Here is a 22,249-nt window from a genome sequence, read left to right on the forward strand (position 1 = left end):
CTATTGCATCAATAAGGGAACAATTTGCGAACTCACTTGGTCGCCTCATCGATTTCTGCACATTGAATATAATTTCCTCATCATTGAGCCTCATCTTAAGCTCCCCGGTCTCGCAATCGATCAAAGCTCTCCCCGTGGCCAAGAAGGGTCGTCCTAGAATTATGGGAATTTCTTCATCCACTTTGCAATCCAAGATTACAAAATCTGCAGGGAACACGAATTTCCCCACCTGAATAAGCACATCATCAAGAATCCCAAATGGACGCTTAACAGTCCTGTCAGCCAGCTGCAATAACATAGAAGTAGGTCGAGCTCTGCCAATGCCTAACCTCTAAATGACCAGGGGCATGAGATTAATGCTGGCCCCTAAATCACAAAGTGCCTTAGCAAAGGCATAGTTCCCAATGGTGCATGGAATTGTAAAACTACCGGGATCAGATAGCTTTTCAGCAACAGGTCTAGATACCACTGCACTACATGTCTGAGTAAGGGTCACCGTCGACAAGTCTTGAAAGTCAAACTTCCGAGACATTAAGTCCTTCATCATTTTAGCATATCCTGGCATCTCCTTTAGAGCTTCAATCAGTGGAATGTTTATCTGGATTTGTTTGAGCATCTCTAGGAACTTTTTGTACTGCTCCTCCTTTTGATGCTTGGCCAACCTTTGCGGGAATGGTGCAGGAGGTCTCTTCTTCCCAATCACGTGAGGTTTCTCCTTCTCAGCTACTGTCTCAACTATTGGTTCCGCTGCTGTCTCAATTACTGGCTCAACTACTGTCTCAGTCTCGTGCTGCATATTCGTTTCTTCAGGAGCAGGCTGAACTGTAACCTCGGTCAATCCCGTAGAGTCATCCAGCTCAATGGGCACTGGAATTAGTGTCTCAGCCTGTATGTTTTCTCGAGCTCTCTCTTGCTCAACATCTAGATCCCTACCATTACGTAGACTCACCGCCATCAGCTATTTTGGGCCTTGATCTTTTGGATTGATTTGGGTATCTGCAGGTAATGTCCCTTGAGGACGATTGTTAAGTGACATTAAAATCTGGCCCACTTGTACCTCAATATTCTTGATAGCTGCATCATGTGCATCCACCCTTTCATTTATTTTAGCGTTGGACCCAATAACCTGCTGCATCATTGCTTCAAGCCTTGCAAACCCGTCTTCCTGTCTTCCACCCTGCTGTTGCTGAGGTGGATGGTACCCTTGCTGCTGATTTTTGTACCCTTGTGGTCTAGGATACGGTGCCATGTTGTTGGGGGGTCTCATGCCTCCCATGTTTCCGGCGTTATACTGTGGCTGCGGTGGCCTGTACTGCTGCTGAGTCTGCTGACCCCAGTTCTGATTACCTTGCCTCTGACCCCGATAATTAGCCACATAGTTCATATCTTCAGGGTGCTGGTGATGATGATCATGTATTTCAGCCATTGTATTAGAAGGATCAAGAGGCACTAAGTGCACCACTGGAGTGATAGGTGCATTCCTAGATGTTCAACCTGAATTCTGCGCCATCTTGTCGAGCAAATTCTGACCTTCTCTCCAAGTCTTGCTCAAGAATTCCCCACCAGCCGAGGCATCAACTATATTCTTCAAGCTGTCTGACAGTCCCATGTAAAATCGTTGTCCCAACATCTGCTCTGGAACACCATGGTGGGGACACATAACCAACATTCCTTTAAACCTGCCCCATGTCTCGTGTAGTGTCTCCATTGGTTTCTGTTTGAAACTCACAATCTCATCAATTTGTTGAGCGGTCTTGTTGGGAGGATGGAACTTGTTGTGAAATTGCTTGACCAACTCATCCCAAGTTGCTATAGAGTTTATGGGAAGCGAGTTTAGCCAAACCTGAGCAGCTCCTGTCACCGAGAATGAAAACAATAATAATCTGATTGCTTCCGGAGTCACGTTCGGTTGCCTTTGAGTTTTGCAAATAGACAGGAAGTTCTTTAAGTGTTGCTGCGGGTCTTCTGTTTGTGTCCCAGAAAAAAGTCCCTTGTTCTGCAACAAGTGTAGCATGTTATTTGTGATCTGGAACGATTCAGCTTGTATTGCAGGCACAATAATGGCAGTGGCCAGATTGTCAGCTGTGGGTTGTGCCCAGTCATAAAGTGCACCCTCAGGCACAGGAGGTGCCAATTGCTCATTCCTGACGTTCACGTTGGGGTCGTTTATGTCGCCCATGTCAATTTCGAGTTGGTGTATTTGTTGTGATTGTTGAAGTCTTTTGTTCGCACGATTCAATGCCCGGAATGTCTTCTCGGGGTCCGAGAGTCCTTCAAGCAGTTCTCCAGTCCTCGTAGAATTTCTAGGCATGCACCTGTGCACCCAGATCACAACCGTCAAATTTTCAATGAAAAAGTTGGTAGAGAGAAAACTGACTACAACAAGAATCTTTGTATTTCTGTCAATGGCAATTGATAATTCCGTTAACTCCCCGGCAACGGCGCCAAAATTTGATCACGCCCAACTATGCCTTATAAAAAGGACTCTGCGGACGTTGCAAATATAACCCGAGTATTACGCCCAGGGTCGAATCCACAGAGAGTTAACCTATCAACTGCTATCTTCAGACCCACTAAGTCTTCAGAACCAGCTTCCCAAATATTCAAATCTCAGTTGAGTGTTCTTTAACAACTAGCTTGCAAGTAACTAAATAGCTGTAAACTAAACTAATAAGGTTGTAAACAATTATGAGAAAAATGCTAAGGCAATGATTTTCCCTATTGATGGAATCCCTTCTGTTTATGCTCATACAAATTTACCAACACATCTCTATCAATCATGAATGCTGATCTTACCGTAAATCTCTCCCGAGTAATCACAGTAATTTACTTTATTTAGCACAATTCAATTTAGATTGCACCCAAGGCTTCGTTATTCCTAATCTCGCCTTTAAACCCGCAATTATAGATTCCTCTAATAATCTAGGAGTGGTGTTATTCAACAATACCCTAAATATGCACTCTTTTCCAAGTTATGCACACTAAATAGGCACAGCTAATTGAGGATCCTGTCAATTAACTACAACGAACACGAAGTTGAACAAATAAAGATTAAACTAGCAATTTGTATTCACATAAACAAGAAGTTCATCACCCAATAGGTTCCATCAACGCCTTAGACAAGGAATTTTAGCTACTCATAGATATGGGAGAATAAACTAAGCTTGAATTCATCATAAAATCAAAAGAAAAGAAGAAAGATGTTTAGAGTATTTTCTCACAATCTTTTTCCTTGCTAAGAACCTAAAAAATCAATACATGTCTCTCTTGGGCGAAGTCTAATGTTTTAAATAGGGTTTAGGTCTAAAAATCCCGTAATTGACACTTTGGTCCCTGAAGTTTCTGCGCCTGCCGCGGTTCTGCCGCGGTCGCGGTAGAACCGCGGCCAAACACCCTCGCGGAATCTCTGAACTTCTGCAGCTGCTTCCCACCGCGGTTCTGCCGCGGTCGCGGTGAAACCGCGGTGGATCCAGTTCTCTGAATCTTCGGCCTGTTTTTGCACGGGTCACTTAGGAAATTTCACAGTTGGCCTCTTTTTCATCACTTTTGACTCCAAAACTGCTCCTTAGCCGTCTTTATACATATATCACCTACAAATCATGAAAAGCACTAATAAGAGCATTTTGTCATCACTTTTAGCATTAAAACTACACAAGAAGGTGATTATTTAGGGTGTAATTATAGTCAAATTCACCTATTATCAATGAGACAATATACAAAATTTGGGAAGATTGGAAATGATTTGGATTAGGTTGGAGTTAAATTTATAGTTAAAATCGAGTTTAATTTTTTTTTTTGCGACACATGTATCTAACATATATCACACACACGTATATACATAGATATAAAAGGCATACATAGAGCATACACATCGACACATATGTAATACTAAATTGTAGCACTGGAATATGTTTAAAACGTCTAAAGGCCATTAAAAAGTTAGACGTGTGCTAATTACATTAATTTGTATATGAATATTGATTAATAATATGAAAAATATCTCTTGAACATGATAGTAAGTGCACAAGGTGTATTTAAAGTGATATATAATCTAATGAGAGCTTTGAGAAAAGTCAAGCTGGAAAATATCCGAGGGACTAAAGTTTTAAACGAACGCACATAAGGCTTAAATATAAACGAATATAACTCACGGTCTTTAAGGAGTTGTATGGTATACCTTCTATCTAATCAAAAGTCTTTGAGTTTAGTTTCTTCAAGTTCAAACCATTCATCACTTCGACATCTTCGCAAACAGTTATGAACATTTTACTGAAGGGTGCCCAACAAAAAAACTTGAATTACGAAGTACAACATGCGAAGACCGTTGTACAAGCTGCTGAAGCAGCCTGGGCTGTATATTATAGCTGGGGCAACAGCTTATTTTTGTGAAATTTTGAGTTTGAGCTTGAGGTGAATATGGAGATTGAGCTTGAGACTTTGTGTGACGACCCGGCCGGTCGTCTTAAGAATTAATGCCCCGATCCCCTATTAACTGCTTCCCCTAAGTTCATTTATGCTATTTTGGCTTGCCGGGACGTTCGTAGTTGAGTTTCGGAGAGTTTTGGGACACTTAGTCCCTAAATGAGAGCTTAAGTGTTGAAAAATGGTCCGTAGTCGGAACAGTGTGAAGACGACCTCGTAATGAAAATCCAATGGTTCCGTTACCTCCGTTAGGTGATTTCGGGGTTGGGAGCGTGTTCGGAATGTATTTTGGAAGTCCGTAGCTCATTTAGGCTTGAAATGCCGAAGGTTGAATTTTTTGAAGTTTCCGGTCCGATAGTAAATTTTTGATCCGAGGGTCGGAATGGAATTCCGGAAGTTACAGTAGCTCCGTCGTGTCATTTGGGATGTGTGTGCAAAATTTCAGGTCCTTCGGACGTGTTTTGGTTAGGTTTTTGATCGAAAATGTATTTTTATGGAATTTGAAGTTCTTAGGCTCAAATCATTTATTAATTCGACTTTCCGACGTTGTTTTAGGTGGTTTAAGGGTTGGTACAAGTTTGAATGAGGTATTAGGTGCTATTGGTTCTTTTGGTTGAGATCCCGGGGGCCTCGGGATGATTTCGGGTGGTTAACGAAAGAATTTTTGAAGTGTTGCAGCAGCTGGTTTTTCTGTCTTCTGGTATTTTCGCTTCTGCGGAGGAAATTCCGCAGGAGCGGCCTCGCATCTGCGAGAAAGAGAACCAGAGATGCGGAAACTTGGACTTTTATTGGAACCGCATAAGCGGTTAATGGTCCGCAGAAGCGGACATTGGCTCTTTAGTGAAAGTCGCAGAAGCGACTCATTTTCCGCATAAGCGGGACAGCAGAAGCGGTCCCTTGTCCGCAGAAGCGGAAATGCCTGTTCTGATATAGAAAATTCGAGGGTTTGATTCATAAGTTAGAAAAACCAAATTGAGCTCGGGCAAGGGCGATTTTCAGAGGGTTTTGAAGAGAAGACTATTGGGTAACGTTTCTTTAATCCCTTCTAGTTATATTTCATCATTTTGTAGTTAAATCCATCCTTTAAATTCGAATTTGGGATCAAAAATTGGAAGAAATTGAGCAAAACTTCATAGGCTAAACCATTGAGTTTTGAGTGAGCATTTGACCTCCGATTTGGGAGATTTTTATATGGTTAGACTCGTGAGAGTATGAGGATTCTGAAAATGTGAAAATTATTCGATTTTGAGGCGTTGGCCTGAAGGGAATTTTGGTCATTTCACCTAATTTCACGCCGTAGCTTTGAATTAAATAGCAAAACCAGTTGTTTGCGATGTTATTTATGATATGTAAATGTATTGAATAGATTTGGGCCATTTGGAGTCGGATACTCGTGGCAAAGGCGTGGTTTCTAGTTGATTTGAGCCAGTTCGAGGTAAGTGGCTTGTCTAACCTTGTGTAGGGGACCTTTCCCCTTAGGATTTGATATGTGGTAATTGAGTGCCTTGTACGTGAGGTGACGAGCGCGTACTTGAGCTAATTGTTGAAAAATCCGGTTTTTACTTAAGATATTGAGACTGAGTTTTCTTCATATTTGCCTTGTTTTACTTGCAGTTATAACCTGTGTTAGATTAGAAAAGCATGTTTAGTTGATTTAACTTGCCTAATTGTTTAAGTTGCCTTGACTGTACTACGTGATGCATGCTAGGCTAGTACTACCTGATGTTTGCCTTTTGTACTTCATTTCTGAATATCTTCTGGTTGTGGTTGCGCATTTACATTGGGACTACGGATGTGGGATTCCGGTAGCTCCCCCCTTGTTTGTTTACTTTGGGACTGCGGGTTCGATTCCCGATAGATCCCCCTGCACATTTACTTTGGGACTACGGGTTCGATTCCCGATAGATCCCCCTGCACATTTACTTTGGGACTGCGGGTTCGATTCCCGATAGATCCCCCTGCACATTTACTTTGGGACTGCGGGTTAGATTCCCGATAGATCCCCTTGGACATTTACTTGGGACTGCGGGTTAGATTCCCGATGGATCCCCCTACACGTTGATAGCTGGACTACGGGACGGTATCCCGGGAGATCCTTCTGATATACACATATGATGGACTACGGGAAGGCATCCCGGGAGATCCACTGGACGGTTGAGAAAAGGACTACAGGACGGTATCCTGGGAGATCCTCATTGTTACCATTGGTATTGAGCTGTACTTATTCTGTGGTTGCTCCGTTCTTTGTGTATTTGATATTGCCTTGTTTAACCCGTCTTATCTCACTGTTGTACTCATTATTATTGTCAGTTTTTCATACTGTTAATTTATTATTATATTTTATCTCAGTAGGGCCCGACCTTCCTCGTCACTACCCAACCGAGTTAGGCTTGGCACTTACTGAGCACCGCTGTGGTCTACTCATGCCCTTCCTGCGCATGTGTTTTCATGTGCAGATCCAGGTACCTCCACTCAGGCGCACTATCCTTGAGGCGAGGAGAGCTACGGAGACTTCGAGTTATATCTGCAGCGTCCGCAGACCGAAGAGTCTCCTTCCTTATTCTATCTGTAGTGTCTAGATTCTATCATACTTTTGATGTAGACATTCTGGAGATTTGAGCATTTACAGTATTTCTATTACCCTGTGGTTCCCGTGAGTTTCCGGGTTTTGGGATTGAGTTGTAGACTTCCGTATTTCTTTTGAGTTGTATAGGCCGAGCGGCCTTATATGCAGTTACTATTTTAATATGTCTAGCTTTATTTAACCATTTCGCAAGTTAGGTTGTTATTTCCGCATTGTTAGGCTTACCTAGTTGTAGGAACTAGGTGCCATCACGATATGTTCATGGAGGGTGAACTGGGGTCGTGACACTTTGTCTACTAAATAAGGTGAATTTCTAATCATATTTTAGTGTAATTACAATCTCTAAGGCTAGCCTTAACACTAGAATCGTCGAAAAATTCTTAGATTTTTAAGAAACTCAAGAACACTCTTCAATGGAGATTTTCTAAATTTATCTTCAAGAAATAATTTCACTACTCAATCTTCATATATTATGTATCATAGAAGATAATTTGCAGTAGAAATCATGATTTAATTAAGATATTGGATGAAACCTAAACGTGAGTCTTGTTAATGAGATTGAGTTGGTAGAAAAGATAAATAGTGTCTTTGGGATGAAAATTGAGCTATGTAGTAATCTTAATAATCTCAATGATGTATTGAACACCAACTGAAAAGATAAAGCCGAACCGATAATTTAAAATTTTGATCGGCTTTGGCTTAAATATAAAATATTCAAATAATATTAATGACGTAATTGTGAATTGATGTTGATAAATAAACATTGCATTGTGTAGTTAATTACCTTTTGAAAAATTAAGGCATATGTTGGATATGTTAAGAACGTTGAAACTTTGAACGAAGGGAATCGAAGTGAAAATGAGGTAAGTATTAGACTTACTCTTCTCGAAGGATTTTCTCTAAAAATATATTTGAGTTAATACTTGAGATTATTTATAAACGTGTCTCAGTATGTTTCTTATGTAGCGTCATGTGATTTTAAAAAAAAAAAAAGTTTACTTTTAAAAACTTGTTGGCAAAATGACACTTAAAACAAATAATAAATCTTATTGAAAACTTGTGTATCGACAATAGAATAAAATGTTTGAGCTCTATAAATATATTTTTCATGAAAAGTATGTCGTTTTGAAACTTAACAAATAAAAAAACTCTTTAAATTATAAATAACTAGTGCTAATATGCTAATGGTTTTAATATGAAAAATGTCTTCATTTGATTTTAAATTGAAGGTTTTGGATTTCTTATGAACACCGGGATTTATTAAAAAGGAAAAATGCTTTGAGCCATAAGTGTCATGACCCAAATCTAACTAGTCGTGATGGCACCTAACCCAATCCGCTAAGTAAGCCAATTAATAATAAAGCACAATATAATGATAATGTTAAGAGTCAAAAAACAAAATAACTGAATTTTATACAACTCCCCAAGGACTGGTAATACAAATCATGAGCTTTTAAGACCTAGAGTTTACAAAGCTGATATGAATTAAATACATCATATGTTCGAAACGTACATAAACAGATTTATAAATCTAAAGCTTCCAAGAACAAGAGGCAGATATAACCGGAACGCATGTACATCTTCAATGCCAACTCCCGCCATACACATCAACATCAGCTCCAACATCTGCACGCAAGGTGCAGAAGTGTAGTATGAGTACAACTGACCACATGTACTCAATAAGTAACAAACCTAACCTTAGGTTGAAAGCAGTGGTGAGCTTGGACAACGGTCAGAGTTCAACACCAATAGCCAAGAACAATCGTAATAATATGATAAAAACAGTACAAGCAATAACTCAAAGATATGATACTCAGCTCGTTCAGAGTTACAAAGGTATGCTTTTAAGGTATAAAGTGAAACCCAAATCTTTTTCAAAAATCACCAAAATATGAGTAAATCCGAAAACCGTGATTTTTCCCCAAAAATTTTAACAATAGATAAGATATTTCATTCTGAGATAACATGAGGAAAGTACATCTCTATGCCTACAAGTCAATGTGCATGTGCAGTCATGAAAGTCACAAAACCGTGTAGCATGAGAAAATGCATCTCTATGCCTACACGCCAAGTATGCATGTCAAATGTAATGCATCACAATGATGACCTCATGCACTCACACTCTCAGAGTACTCAATCTCACTATCTCACACTCAATCACTCGGTACACTCAATCACTCGGCACTCGGCACTCGGTGCCTATGCTCACTACTGGTATGTCAGACTCCGGAGGGGCGGATCCTGCCGAAGCGTTAATATAACCCAACATGGTCTGCTGTGGCGTGCAGCTTGATCCCAACATGATTCAATAAAACATCTTGCGGCGTGCAGCCCGATCCCATCATGAATCAATAAAGACCATTGCAGCTTGCAACCAGATCCCATAAATATCACTCACAATCAGGCCCTCGGCCTCAACTCAGTCATCAATCTCTCCGGTCTCTCGAGCTCACAAATCTCATGCCAATCGGCCCAAACAATGGTACATGATGTAATAATAAATGATAACAGAGATTGAGATACGATAAGCAAATGAATGAATATGATTGCGTATGAAATTGCAATTTAAGCAAATAACTCAACAACAAAAATGACCTATGTGAGTCCCAACAGAATAAGCATATATCCTAAACATGGTTTCTAACATGGATCAGAGCTTAATTACTCTAGGACGTAGAAATTTCATGGATAGAAATAAGTTTTGGTAACTACACAGTACCGTAGAATTCAGAGAGTCATAATTCACACGGTGCACGCCCACACGCCGTCACCTAGCATGTGCATCACCTCAACACCAAACACATAACACGTATGTTTAATGATTCATACCCTCAGCATCAAGTTTAGAAGTGTTACTTACCTTGAACAAGCCGAATTCAATACCGAGCAAGCCAAACAATACTCTAGAAATGCCATCCTGTGCGTACCGACCTCCGAACGGCTCAAAAATAGCCAAAAGCAACTCAAGAACATCAACTAATGCCAAAGAAAACAAACCTAATTGATAAAGGTCAAATTTTTAATCAAAAGTCCAAATTTAACCAAAAAGTTAAACCTGAGCCCGTACCTCGACGAAACTCACAAAATCCTACAACCCATTCAATTATGAGTCCAACCATTATATTTTCACTTAAATCCGACTCTGAATCGATGTTCAGAACTCAAAAATTCACTTTATGAAAATTTAGCCAAACCCCCCCAAAATTTCACTTTAAGATCATCAATCAAATGCCAAAACAAAGATGGATTCATAAAACATAACCAAAACCGAGTGTAGAACACTTACCCCAATCCATATGGTGAAAATCACTTCTGAAATCGCCCAAATCCGAGCTCCCTGACTCAAAATATGACCAAATGAACAAACCCTCGATATTATATGCTTCTACCCAGTTGTTCTGCCTCATTTCTTGTGCCAAACGATCCCTAAACTCGCTTTTGATGCCTATAATAGATTTCTGATGAAATTCAATTCAAGTTAGGCTTTTGAATGACTCAGTTTGACCTTATAATGAAGGAGATATGTTGGTTTCAATATTTGAAATAGTGCAGATTTTTAAATACGAATTCAGTGGCAATTTCATAATTAATCTGAAAATTCCGACAACCCAATTCTTATTAAAATGACCATAAATTTCTCATACGATGTCGAAACTTGATGATTCTAGTTGCTATACTTCCAAAATTACGATACGAATATAATGGTTTAGTCGAAACACGAATCAAACGCTGTTTGCTCAATATGGTAACCTTTATGCTCAAATCGAGGTCGAAACCGAAAACAATCACCTTACAACCCAAATTGATCCAAAACCTATTGGAATTTAACCAAACTTTGTGAACATGTACAAAATCATCATACAAATATGTTGGAATAATTAAAACCCAATTCCGAGTCTGTTTACCCAAAAGTCAAAGTTTGGTCAACTCTTCCAACTTAAAGCTTCTAAAGCGAGAATCATTCTTTTAAATCAATCCTAAACCGCTCGAAAATCGAGACCAACCATATATGCAAGTCATAATACATAATATGAAGCTAATCAAAGTCTCAAACACCGAATAGAACACAAAAGCTCAAAACGACCGATCGGGTTATTACATTCTCCCCCACTTAATCATATGTTCATCCTCGAACGTGCCAAGAGTCGTTCCAAAGCCATCAAATCGCCATATACCCCCTCACCATAAGCATAACCATGGGTGATCCCACGTCATCCCAATCTATATAAGCCCGACAACACCACCTAATAGAGGATCCTTACTTCAACCTTAGTCCATAAACCTTAAAAAACTCAATTTCCAACATCCGAAATTCCTTGCAAGACCCGAATATCGCACTTACACATTGTAAAAGTCTAAACAGGCTGTATCAAGTCATAACCATAACCCAAGATGTAATCATATCATATACCACATAACTCAGATGTTCACAACAATAACTTCTGACCATAATAGCTTTCCATTCTAGGTCCAAGGACCTCATCTCATCAAACACAACTATTTTACGGACATACCTCACCAATATAACCTAAAGCCACAAACCGTGCAATCCGTTCACCAATAAGCACCAATAAGAAACAATTCCAATGTACTCAAACATGAAAAAAAAATGAATCGAATGAGAGATCTGTCTCGCAGGCTCAACAGATACCACCACAAACGCAATGCTATGAACCCATCACACATAGTAGAACTAAGACACGCGAATCTAACACAAAAGATCATATATCAATATACGTCGCTTCAATGCGTCACCCCATCCAAACACCCGTCCATATGAAATACCTCGAGCCCTAGTTCTCAAGATCAACAACCATAAGCAAGTAAAAAACAACCACACAAAGTGCAAGACCATAATCATGAAGAGACGGCTAGCACGATATACCATCAATAGGAAAGACCATAATCATGGCGCAACCATCCAATCAACACCTCAATAACCATCTCGCTCAAAGTAGAAATACATCTAGTGTGAGTATAACCAACAAATCACAACCCATTATAGCATAGAAGAGTAACACATAGAACATATCAGAACGCGAACAAGATCAACTCCAACTGAATGACGCACCCCTCAGCAATAATAGTATTGAGTCAACAAATTCGACCCGGTGTGGAATACACATCCTCATGGCCTACCAGTGGGGCTCCAAATTGACTCCGATTATCCACAGATATGTAAATAACCCTCCAAAAGTCCTCAATGGCCTAACCATAACACCTACTATTAGATATCTGACTTTGGCCATACCTTCACAGTTTGTAACCAAGGAACAATCTGCATCTAAGAGCCCGTTTGGATTGGCTTAAAAAAAGTGGCTTTTAAGTATAAGTGCTTAAAAGCACTTTTTAAGTGCTAGAGCTTGTTTTATAAATAAGCAGTTAAGTGTTTGGATAAAAGTGCTGAAACTTAAAAAAAGTTATTGAAGTGTTTGGTAAATAAGTGCTGGTAAGCACTTGTCTCTGTAAAATGACTGAAATATCCTTAAAGTTGTTAACACTATAAAGAAAATGATTATAATAATATTTTATTCTAAATTAATACATATACAAAAAACTATAATTTAGTTCATTTTCAATTTAAATTGATTGCCTAAATATAAATTATTTATTTAAATAACATGCAATAATCTATTATTTCACCAAAATATATTTTTTCGTCTCATAGCTTCAATTCTTTGTTAACATGTAGACTCATTGAAAATTTTGATTTAGAATATAGTGTCACCAATTTAAAAAAAATGAGGGATTCAACAGCAATCTTTTTAAAAAAAATGTTACGGAACCAAAAAAGAAACTAAAGCAAAACAAAGAGTTCGGCAGTGAAGGAATTTGGAAGGCACAAATTGGAAATGGCAAAGGAAAGGAGAAAAAGAAAAGATTATGAAATTTGGAAGGCAGGGATTGAAAATGGCGGAGGAAAGGAGAAAAAGAAATGATTGGGTATTTTGGAAATTATACATAAGTATCAGGGACAGCAATGTAAAATACTTGGTCAAAGAGGGGTGGCTTTTAAGCTAGAAAAAAAAGTTGGGGTTACCCAACTTATCACTTTTGGCTTAATTTGGACCTTTTGGCTTAAAAGCATTTGACCTTTAAGCAGATTTTAAGTTTGCCAAACACCTCAATAAGCTAAAAAATGACTTAAAAGCTGGTTTTTAAGCCCATCCAAACAGGCTCTAAGACTCCCAGTCTCCAAACTACCAGAATATAAAAGAATCACCAGATCTGATCCCATCTCCACCACTCAAGTGACTGACACATCCTTCATACATAACCATTCTACGAGAAATACTTGCATAATTGTTCCGTTCAGCATAGCAAAATCTGAACATCAGCAGTCGATCAACCAGGCGAGTGCCGCAATACCAATGAACCATCTGTAAGTCAAAACACAAGGCGCCCTTTGAAATGCACAGCCTTCTTAAGGGATACCAGATAGTGACAACATTCTTCTGAATATCTGAAACTGTCTATGTCGTCTAGAACTCATGAACTCCATTTTGAAACTTAACTGTATACTTGCACATGCAAATCTTAATCTCACACGACGCACCACCTTTATCACGCAATCATGTGAAAACACGAAAATCTCATTACCAACTCTGAATCACAAGCAGAATAAATACTCAGATAGCTAGAAACCTTCCATTTGATCCCACCCAGGAGAAAATCGCAATGCACAACAAACTACCTATGTTATAGAAATTATCCATCCCAAGTCATGGTGCAAATCATCGAGAACTCTACGAAACCCGTTTGCACAAAACCAAGCCATCAGAACTGAATTCCTCTAACTCAACCAAGTCACGCATGTCATTAAACCCAAGAGTATTACCACAAAACACATGTAAAGCCTCATCACATCATAAGAACCAAAAGAACCGAGCATACCATTACCATATTGATCCAACTTGCTACCAAGCTGCCTATTTCGTCTGAGTTTCTTCTGAATTGCCTTTAAGTTAACACATCTCTTTGCTAGCACACTACGACCCTTAACTCAATGCTCACCACGAGAGATCCTAGCATAAACTCACATCGCCCTAAGTCCCACAAATAGTTGTATTCCCATTTAAACACTCAAAATACCGCACCCGAGATACCCACTATGAAGAGCCAACATTGTGTCGGTTCTGAAGAAGGATGGGAAAGTCAAAGTGTGTGTTGACAATCGAGATCTGAACAGATCAATTCCCATGGATGATTTTTCGTTGCCCAACATACACATACTAATTGACAACCGCGCTAAGCATAAACTCCAATCCTTTGTGGATTGCTTCTCAGGATACCACCAGATCTGGGTGGACAAAGAGGACGTCGAAAAGACAGCCTTTATCACGCCATAGGGGATATATTGCTACAAAATGATGCCATTTGGTTTGAAAAATGCTGGAGTACCTACATGAGGGCCATGAATGACTCTTTTCCGTAACAGGATACACAAAGAAATAGAGGTGTACGTGGATGTTGTTATCAACAAATCTAAGAGAAGTTCAAATCACATAGTAGACCTGAAGAAGTTTTTCGACCGGCTTCGAAAATACAATTTGAAATTGAATCCAGCAAAATGTGCTTTTGGAGTCCCTACTAGGAAGTTGTTAGACTTCATTGTCAGTCGTCGTGGTATTGAGCTAGACCCGTCAAAAATCGAAGCTATTCAGGAATTGTCACCGCCAAAGAACAAGAAAGATGTGATGAGTTTTCTAGGACGCCTCAATTATATCAACCATTTTATAACATAGTCATTAGTGATAGGTGAGCTGATCTTCAAGATGTTGCGACGAGCTAGACTGAAGAATGTCAGAAGGCTTTCAACTAAATCAAGGATTACTTGTCTAAACCGCATGTGTTGGTCCCGCCAGAGCTAGGAAGACCTCTGCTGCTGCATCTAACCATTTTAAATGGAGCCTTTGGTTGCGTTCTGGGGCAACATGATGAAACTAGGAGGAAAGAGTAGGCAATATATTATTTGAGTAAGAAGTTCACACCTTACGAGGCCTAGTACTCTTTGTTGGAGAACCCGTGTTATTCTTTGACATGGATAGCCCAGAAATTGAGAAACTACTTCTATGCATATACAAACAAATCTCATATCAAGGTTGGATCCACCAAAATATATCTTTCAGAAACCCATACCTACGGGTAAGTTACCAAAGTGGCAGATATTGCTAAGTGAGTTCGGCATCATCTATGTGACTCAAAAGGTAGTCAAGGGTCAAGCAATAACTGATCAATTGGCAGAGAAACCCCTAGACGGAGAATACGAACCATTAAAGACATATTTTCCCGATGAGGAAGTGTCATTTATATGTGAAGATATTGCCGAAAAATATGATGGTTGGAGGATGTTTTTCAACGGAGCAACCAACTTCAAGGGAGTGGGCATTGGAGCTATTTTAGTATCAAAAACCGGTTAACATTATTTAGTATCCGCAAAGCTCAGGTTCCCATGCACCAACAATACAGCAGAATACGAGGCTTGCATCTTGGGACTCAGATTTTCTATTGACATGAGTATTCAGGAGTTGTTAGTGATCTGAGATTCATATCTACTGGTGCACCAAGTAATTGGAGAGTGGGCTACCAAGAACACTAAAATATTGCCATACTTGCATTGTGTACAAGACTTGATAAAGAGGTTCACAAAGATAGAATTTAAACGTTCCTAGGATTCAGAACGAGTTCGCAGATGCATTGGCTACATTGTCTTCCATGATACAACATCTAGACAAGAATTTTACCGATCCTATCCCAATTGAGATTCATAAGCAGCCAGCTTATTGAGTCCGTGTTGAAGAAGCGTTTGATGGTTCCATGATATCAAGGAGTATTTGAAGAAGGGGAATACCCAGAAAATGCCACACACACCCAGAAGCGCATGCTTCGAAGATTGGCTAACCACTTCTTTCAGAGTGGAGGAATTCTGTATATAAGTACTCCTGATTTGGGATTATTGTGATGTGTCAATGCTAAGGAGGTATCTAGACTGCTCGAAGAAATACACGCTGGAACTTGCAGACTTCACATGAACAGTTTCGTTCTGGCCAAGAAGATATTAAGGGCAGGGTATTTCTGGATGAGTATGGAGACAGACTGCATCAATTATGTTCAAAAGTGCCACAAATGCAGGTACATGCTGATATAATACGAGTGTCACCCAACGAACTCAATGCAACAATTTCACCCTGACATTTCTCTGCCTGGGGCATGGATGTCATCGGACCAATTGAACCCCCTGCTTCAAACGGACACAAGTTCATTTTGGTAGCTATATATTACTTCACAAAATGGGTTGAAGCCGCTTCCTATAAGGTTGTGACTAATAAGGTCATAGCAGATTTCGTTCGGGATCGTATTATTTGTCGATTTGGAGTACCCGAGTCAATCATTACCAAAGATACCACCAATATCAAAAGTGATCTGATAAAATTCATGTGTAAAACATTCAAAATCAAGCATCAGAATTCTACAGCATCCAGGCCGTATATGAATGGAGCTGTAGAAGCCGCAAACAAGAACATCAAGAAAATATTAAGGAAGATGGTGGACAACTACAAGCAATGGCACGAGAAGCTACCATTTTCTTTGCTTGGGTATCTATATGAAGAGGCCTGATTCTATGGGGATCTGGATGATGCTTCATCTATATACATCATACAAGGAAGGATCCTTGATTCTTGGTTCGATTCTCAGACGTCTAGACCCAACTAGAGTTTGAGAATCTCCTTCTCCTTTTCCAATTTTGATTGCATGCTATATCTTCTTTCCTTCTTTGTGTTTGATTGATAATTTTCCATGTTTGTCTTTTTAATTTGAACACTATATAAACCCCCTTCCCCGTTCCCTTTCTAGGTCTCAACGACTATCACTTGACTATTGTTACCACTACTATTATCCCATGTACTCTCATTCTCTATACTTTTTGTACCTTTGGTTGTGGCCAGCTGAAAGCCAAGGCCACCAGAATTGGCTCTAATTACCTCTCTAGTACGAGTATTGCTCGGGGCTCGTTTGAAGCTCCTGTGAGCTTTGACGCACTAGGAGTGTTGGGGTTCCTGTTGCTGCTCTTATTTTGCTACTGGTATTTGGTGATTTTTCCCTATTTCTTGTTAAATTTGCAAACTGGTAAGTGCTCAAGCTCTCTCTCAGTTATGTTTTTTTCCTGTTTGTGTTCGTGCTTCTGAATATCCCTGTTAGCTTTCTAAGCCAATATGATATTATGCCGACCTATTGTTTGATTTTTTCACTTGTAATTCTTCATCTGGATTTATGTAGGTTAGCATGATTAGAATAATTTCAGGGTTGTGACACTTGCTCGAAGTTGTTGTGTTTATGAATGCCTAATCTCTCGCATTGACTATTTAGTACTGCATCTTTATGTCTCAATTTAAACGCTTGCCTTGAAACTCTAATGGATTACTGCCTGCCCAGAATTTGTCTTAATAAATTTCTGAAACTTTTATGTAGGCTTTAGTGTTGTCCTTGTCCATATGAATCGTATGATTTAACTAACATATGGTTCTAAGAGTTGCAATGTGGTGTCTAGCTAACTCTATACTCTTTAGTATTGCCTAGGTTCCTAATACAATTAGTTTTTTGCACTGTGCATGGTTGACTGGTTTAAGTTCTGAAATCTGTCTACTATACTTGACCTTAAGTTGGCAATGTCTTCTACTATGATATTTTGAACTAGGGAACCTTTGTGTTATACTCACCACATTTATGATTCTTGTTAGCTGCTGTAGATCATACCTGTCTACTTGTTTACCGTGTGTGATTTCCATTCTCTGCCTCTGACTTTGTCACACATTTCTCACTTAGATTAATAGTTTTAAAATCCCTTTTGAATTAATTCTGAACCATGCCCTTCCCTAGACCCACTCTGGAAAGCTTAACATGTGCTTACCATGTTAACTCTAAATGGCATGCTCCTTCAACTCTCATAATGTTATGTTTATCTTTAGCATGCTTTCACCTTCTTAGTGATTTAACACACGTTAGTTTGCCATGTCAAATTTGTCATGTTGAAATTAAGTCTATTGATTCTCCTAGTTCTTGTTCCTTGCTTAATCAAATCTGTCGCGTTGCTTCTGAAATTCCCATGTGTTCATGAATCCTGCTAAATATCTCTATGAGGTGTTGTTTTGGAACTTTTTAGTTGATTTCCTTGTATGGTCCATTAATTTATTTGGTAAAGTTGTCAATACTGTAATTATTGGGCTGGATACGAGTCCAACTGTGGCTTTAGGTTGTGCAAACGGACATACTCTCCTGTCTTGGGAAGTGTTTGGATCTGGGCCTGTTATTCGAGTGAAAGAGTTTGTTGAAGGCCCAGGCAGTGCAGGGTTAGCTCTTCTTGAGTCTGCTCTATTTTGTTGGGCCTGTAATCATCTCCATTCTGTAATATTTGCATATGTTTCTTCTTTTATCTTTTGGCATGTAATAATTTATAAACAAACAATGGGAGAGATTTGTGAAAAAGGGTTGGGGTATTCTGATTTTCGCATGAATGGGTAGAAAACTTTCATATAGGATTCAACTGTCTTGTTTGATATTCGTTGACGTGTTCCTATTCTGCATACTCATAGAGGTCATACTTATAGGAAATCTCACACACTTCACTCAACCTGTCTAAAGCGTGTTTAAGTATTTTCTATACTTGTTTCCAGGTTTATTATTATGCACACTTAGACAGCATGCCTATAGGATAATTACATATTTTTTGCTACTGCCCATCTAGATACCATGTCTATAGGGTTTCAACTAATCAATCAATCGGTCGCTTCTATTGCTTTTAGTATGCTGCTCCTTTAGATATCATAACTATAGGATCATAATCAACTAATTAATTACTTTGTTGCTTTGTTGCATTGCTACACTTAGATGACATGGCTATAGGGATAAAGTAATATAAAATCAATTTCAATTGTCAACAATTAGAAATCCTGCCTATAGGATGCTATTACTCGTCTTAGACAGCATGATCAACATCGTTAACCCTGGGAATTTGAACAGTCTTACTGCCTCCATGCACGAATAATATAGATGTTATGACTATAGGTTTGTAATACCTTTAATCTGCAAATCTGTTAGCCTAAAATTATAATGTTGCATGTACACTGCTGGAAATCAAAATCACCTAGAAACCATGCCTATAGGACCTAACGATTATAATGCTTCTTAATTCTGAAACTGCCTACTGCCTAATCTACCGCGTGCATTCGTTGTTTATGTGTGGGGGTTAACTTGAGCCTTTTATTGCATTTATGTGAAGTCCTATGTGTTCTGAATGTGCGCTAGTTTTATCAATTTTTATCATCCTAAGTTGAGTCTAGAACCACCCAATAGTAGGTCCAACGCCTCCTGGACCATAGGCACGGGACGGGTAGTGCACGCATAGGACACGACCTAGAATTGAATTATAGTTCCTTTAAGTAAACAACTTTAATGGGTAGCAGGAGATGATAGTCTGTGCCTACTGAATAATATGAGCAACCCCTACCTCAAGGTAGTTGCAAAGTAATATTTATGTTGCACGAGGTGATCATTTAGGCTAAAAACTTAGGACCCCCATTCTTTTATATGTTTATTGTTCACACTTAGTCATCAAATATAGACTAATCAAGTTGTACCTTGTAACCTCTAAAGATTTGTATTAATCACCTATATAGTTTGATTTTTGCTCGATTCCTTTTACAGTTGTTCACGATAGAACCTTTAAATTCCTTGTCTTCCTTCACTTATATGATCGCTTAGGACAATGGTAATCCGATAATCCCACGTAGTTTAAACTTCGGCCGGGACCCACAGTTATGGGCCTCAAAGAGTACCTGACACCTTCTCTTTGAGGTAATTTGAGCCCTTACCCGATCTTTGGTGACACAGACTAGATAAAAAAGAGTTATTTGCAAATAGGTTCCCTAACGCACCTTAAAATTGTTAGGTGGGGACTCTTCTCTTTTAAAACCCATTTTAAAAGAGTTGTCACGTGTTGAAACTTGCTTTCGGGAGAAAACGGGGCGCGACAACTCTAAAAGTTAAATTATGAACTTTTGAGAAATTATTCATTAGTTTGTACCACCTTTGGCTAGTTTCGTATTGTTCGACACCAACTTGAGGCTTTTTAGAGCGATTTAAGGATCAGGAGTGGACTTGGGAATGAGGTAAGTCTCTTGCCTATCCTTGTAAGAGGGAATTAACCCCATAGGTATTTAAATTGTCATTTGCTACTAATTACGGGTGCTACGTGCGCACAAAGTGATGAGCGTCCGTGCGTAGCTAAAATTCATGTTATGTCCGGGTAGACATAGGCCTTTATTTATGCTATTACTTGCACTATTTGGACTCGACTTGCTAGTTTAATTGCTTGTATTAGTAAGTAAAAATTGGTTAAAAATTATATTAAATCGAGCTTCATTACTTACAGAATTGGCAGAATATTATTTATTGATGGAAATTATATTCTTTCATGGGCTTACCTCGGAGTTGTAAATATGAAATTCGAAATCCAAAGAGTTTCCCTATTCATGTGGATCGGACTGAACGCCTCGAAAATATTTAGATATATATTATGGGGTGCATCCATGGATCGGGCCGTGTTGTCACTCGGAGTTCGATTACACCTGATATGCCTTACATGACTTGAGAATTTATAAATACATGTTAAGCCCTCACATTTTGAGATTAGTATGAGATATTTGGGGCTTTTAATTGTTATTTGATAAATGGTCATTTTATTATTGCCCTTTTATTCCATCATTGATATTGTATTTCATGCCTATTAGATAATCTTGTACATTCTGTATATTGCCCACTAGTAAGTGTCGAAGTCGACCCCTAGTCACTACTTCTTAGAGGTTACACTAGATACTTACTGGGTGCATGTTATTTATGTGCTCACGCTATACTTCTGGACAAATTGTGCAAGTTCTGAGGCATGTGCATCTAGAGTTATGTCACGACCCAAAATTCCACTAGTCGTGATGGCACCTAACCCAACCAGCTAGGTAAGCTAATTAACAACTATCCAATTAAATGATATTTATTAAGAGAAAAGAACATAATAAAATTGCCTTTATACAAAGAATTCCCCAAGGACTGATAGTACAAATCATGAAATTCTAAGATATAGAGTTTACAAAGCTGGTTTGAAATAAAATACACCATCTGTTTGAAGTATACATGAACAGATTTGAAAAACTAAAGCTACCAAGATCAAAAGGCAGCTATGACTGGAACGCAGGTACATCTCCAAATCCAGCTCTCGCCGTACTTAGCAACATCAACATCCAACATCTGCACGCAAGGTGCAGAAGTGTAGTATGAGTACAACCGACCCGATGTACTTAATAAGTAACAAACCTAACCTTAGGTTGAAAGTAGTGACGAGCTGGGACATGGGTCAGGGTCCAACTCCAATAACCAGTCGCGGTTCATAACAATATAATAAAAATGGTACAAGAAAATAACTCAGAGATAAGATGCTCAACTCGTTCACAGTTACGACAAATAGGCATGCTTTTCAAGTATAATAGTAAATCCCAAATCTTAGACCGAAAAACACCAAGGACATATGAGTAAGTTCAAAAATTGTGATTTTCCCAAAAAATCTTTTAACAATAAATAAGATGTTTCATTTCTCAGATAGCATGAGGAAAATACATCTCAATGCCTACATGTCAATGTGTATCTGAACTCATGAATGATGCAATATCATACATCATGAGGAGAGTGCATCTCTATGCTCGCATCTCAAGTATGCATGTCAAATGCAATGCATCTCAGTGATGAAATCATGTAACACACTCTCAGAGTACTCAATCTCATGGTCTCACTCTCTCACTCATCACGCTCAGTACTCAGCACTGTACAGGGCGGATATCCAGCCCAAACAAACATGAATAAATCCTCACACTCAGTCACTCAATATTGTACAGGGCAGATCTAGCCCAAAATCAATAGCAACTGACATTCAGTCACTCAGTACTGTATAGGGAAAATCCAACCCAGGGTAGATCCATCCCAAATATAAAGGTTTAGGGCAGATCCAGCCCATGGCAGATCTAGATCAAATACAAATAATCGCTAGCAACTGCGCCCACTATGGATGTGCAGAATCGGGAGGGGCGGATCCACCCCTAGCGCTATGATAAGCCAAATCCTACTATGAATCAATAAAGCATATCGCGGCGTGCAACCCGATCTCATAAATATCACTCATAACAGGCCCTCGGCCTCACT

The 22,249-nt window shown here is 39.1% G+C and overlaps 1 protein-coding gene across 1 annotated transcript in view; it reads left to right on the top strand.

Moving 5' to 3' along the window:
* Positions 1-828, top strand: part of LOC109224256 — a 9,163-nt gene extending 8,335 nt beyond the window's left edge. Inside the window, exon 4 of the mRNA XM_019388842.1 lies at positions 682-828. Coding sequence (XP_019244387.1) covers positions 682-828 — 147 coding nt within the window. The remainder of the gene's footprint in view (positions 1-681) is intronic.

Source organism: Nicotiana attenuata, chromosome 3 (assembly GCF_001879085.1).
Source record: "Nicotiana attenuata strain UT chromosome 3, NIATTr2, whole genome shotgun sequence".
Classification (NCBI taxonomy): Eukaryota; Viridiplantae; Streptophyta; class Magnoliopsida; order Solanales; family Solanaceae; genus Nicotiana; species Nicotiana attenuata.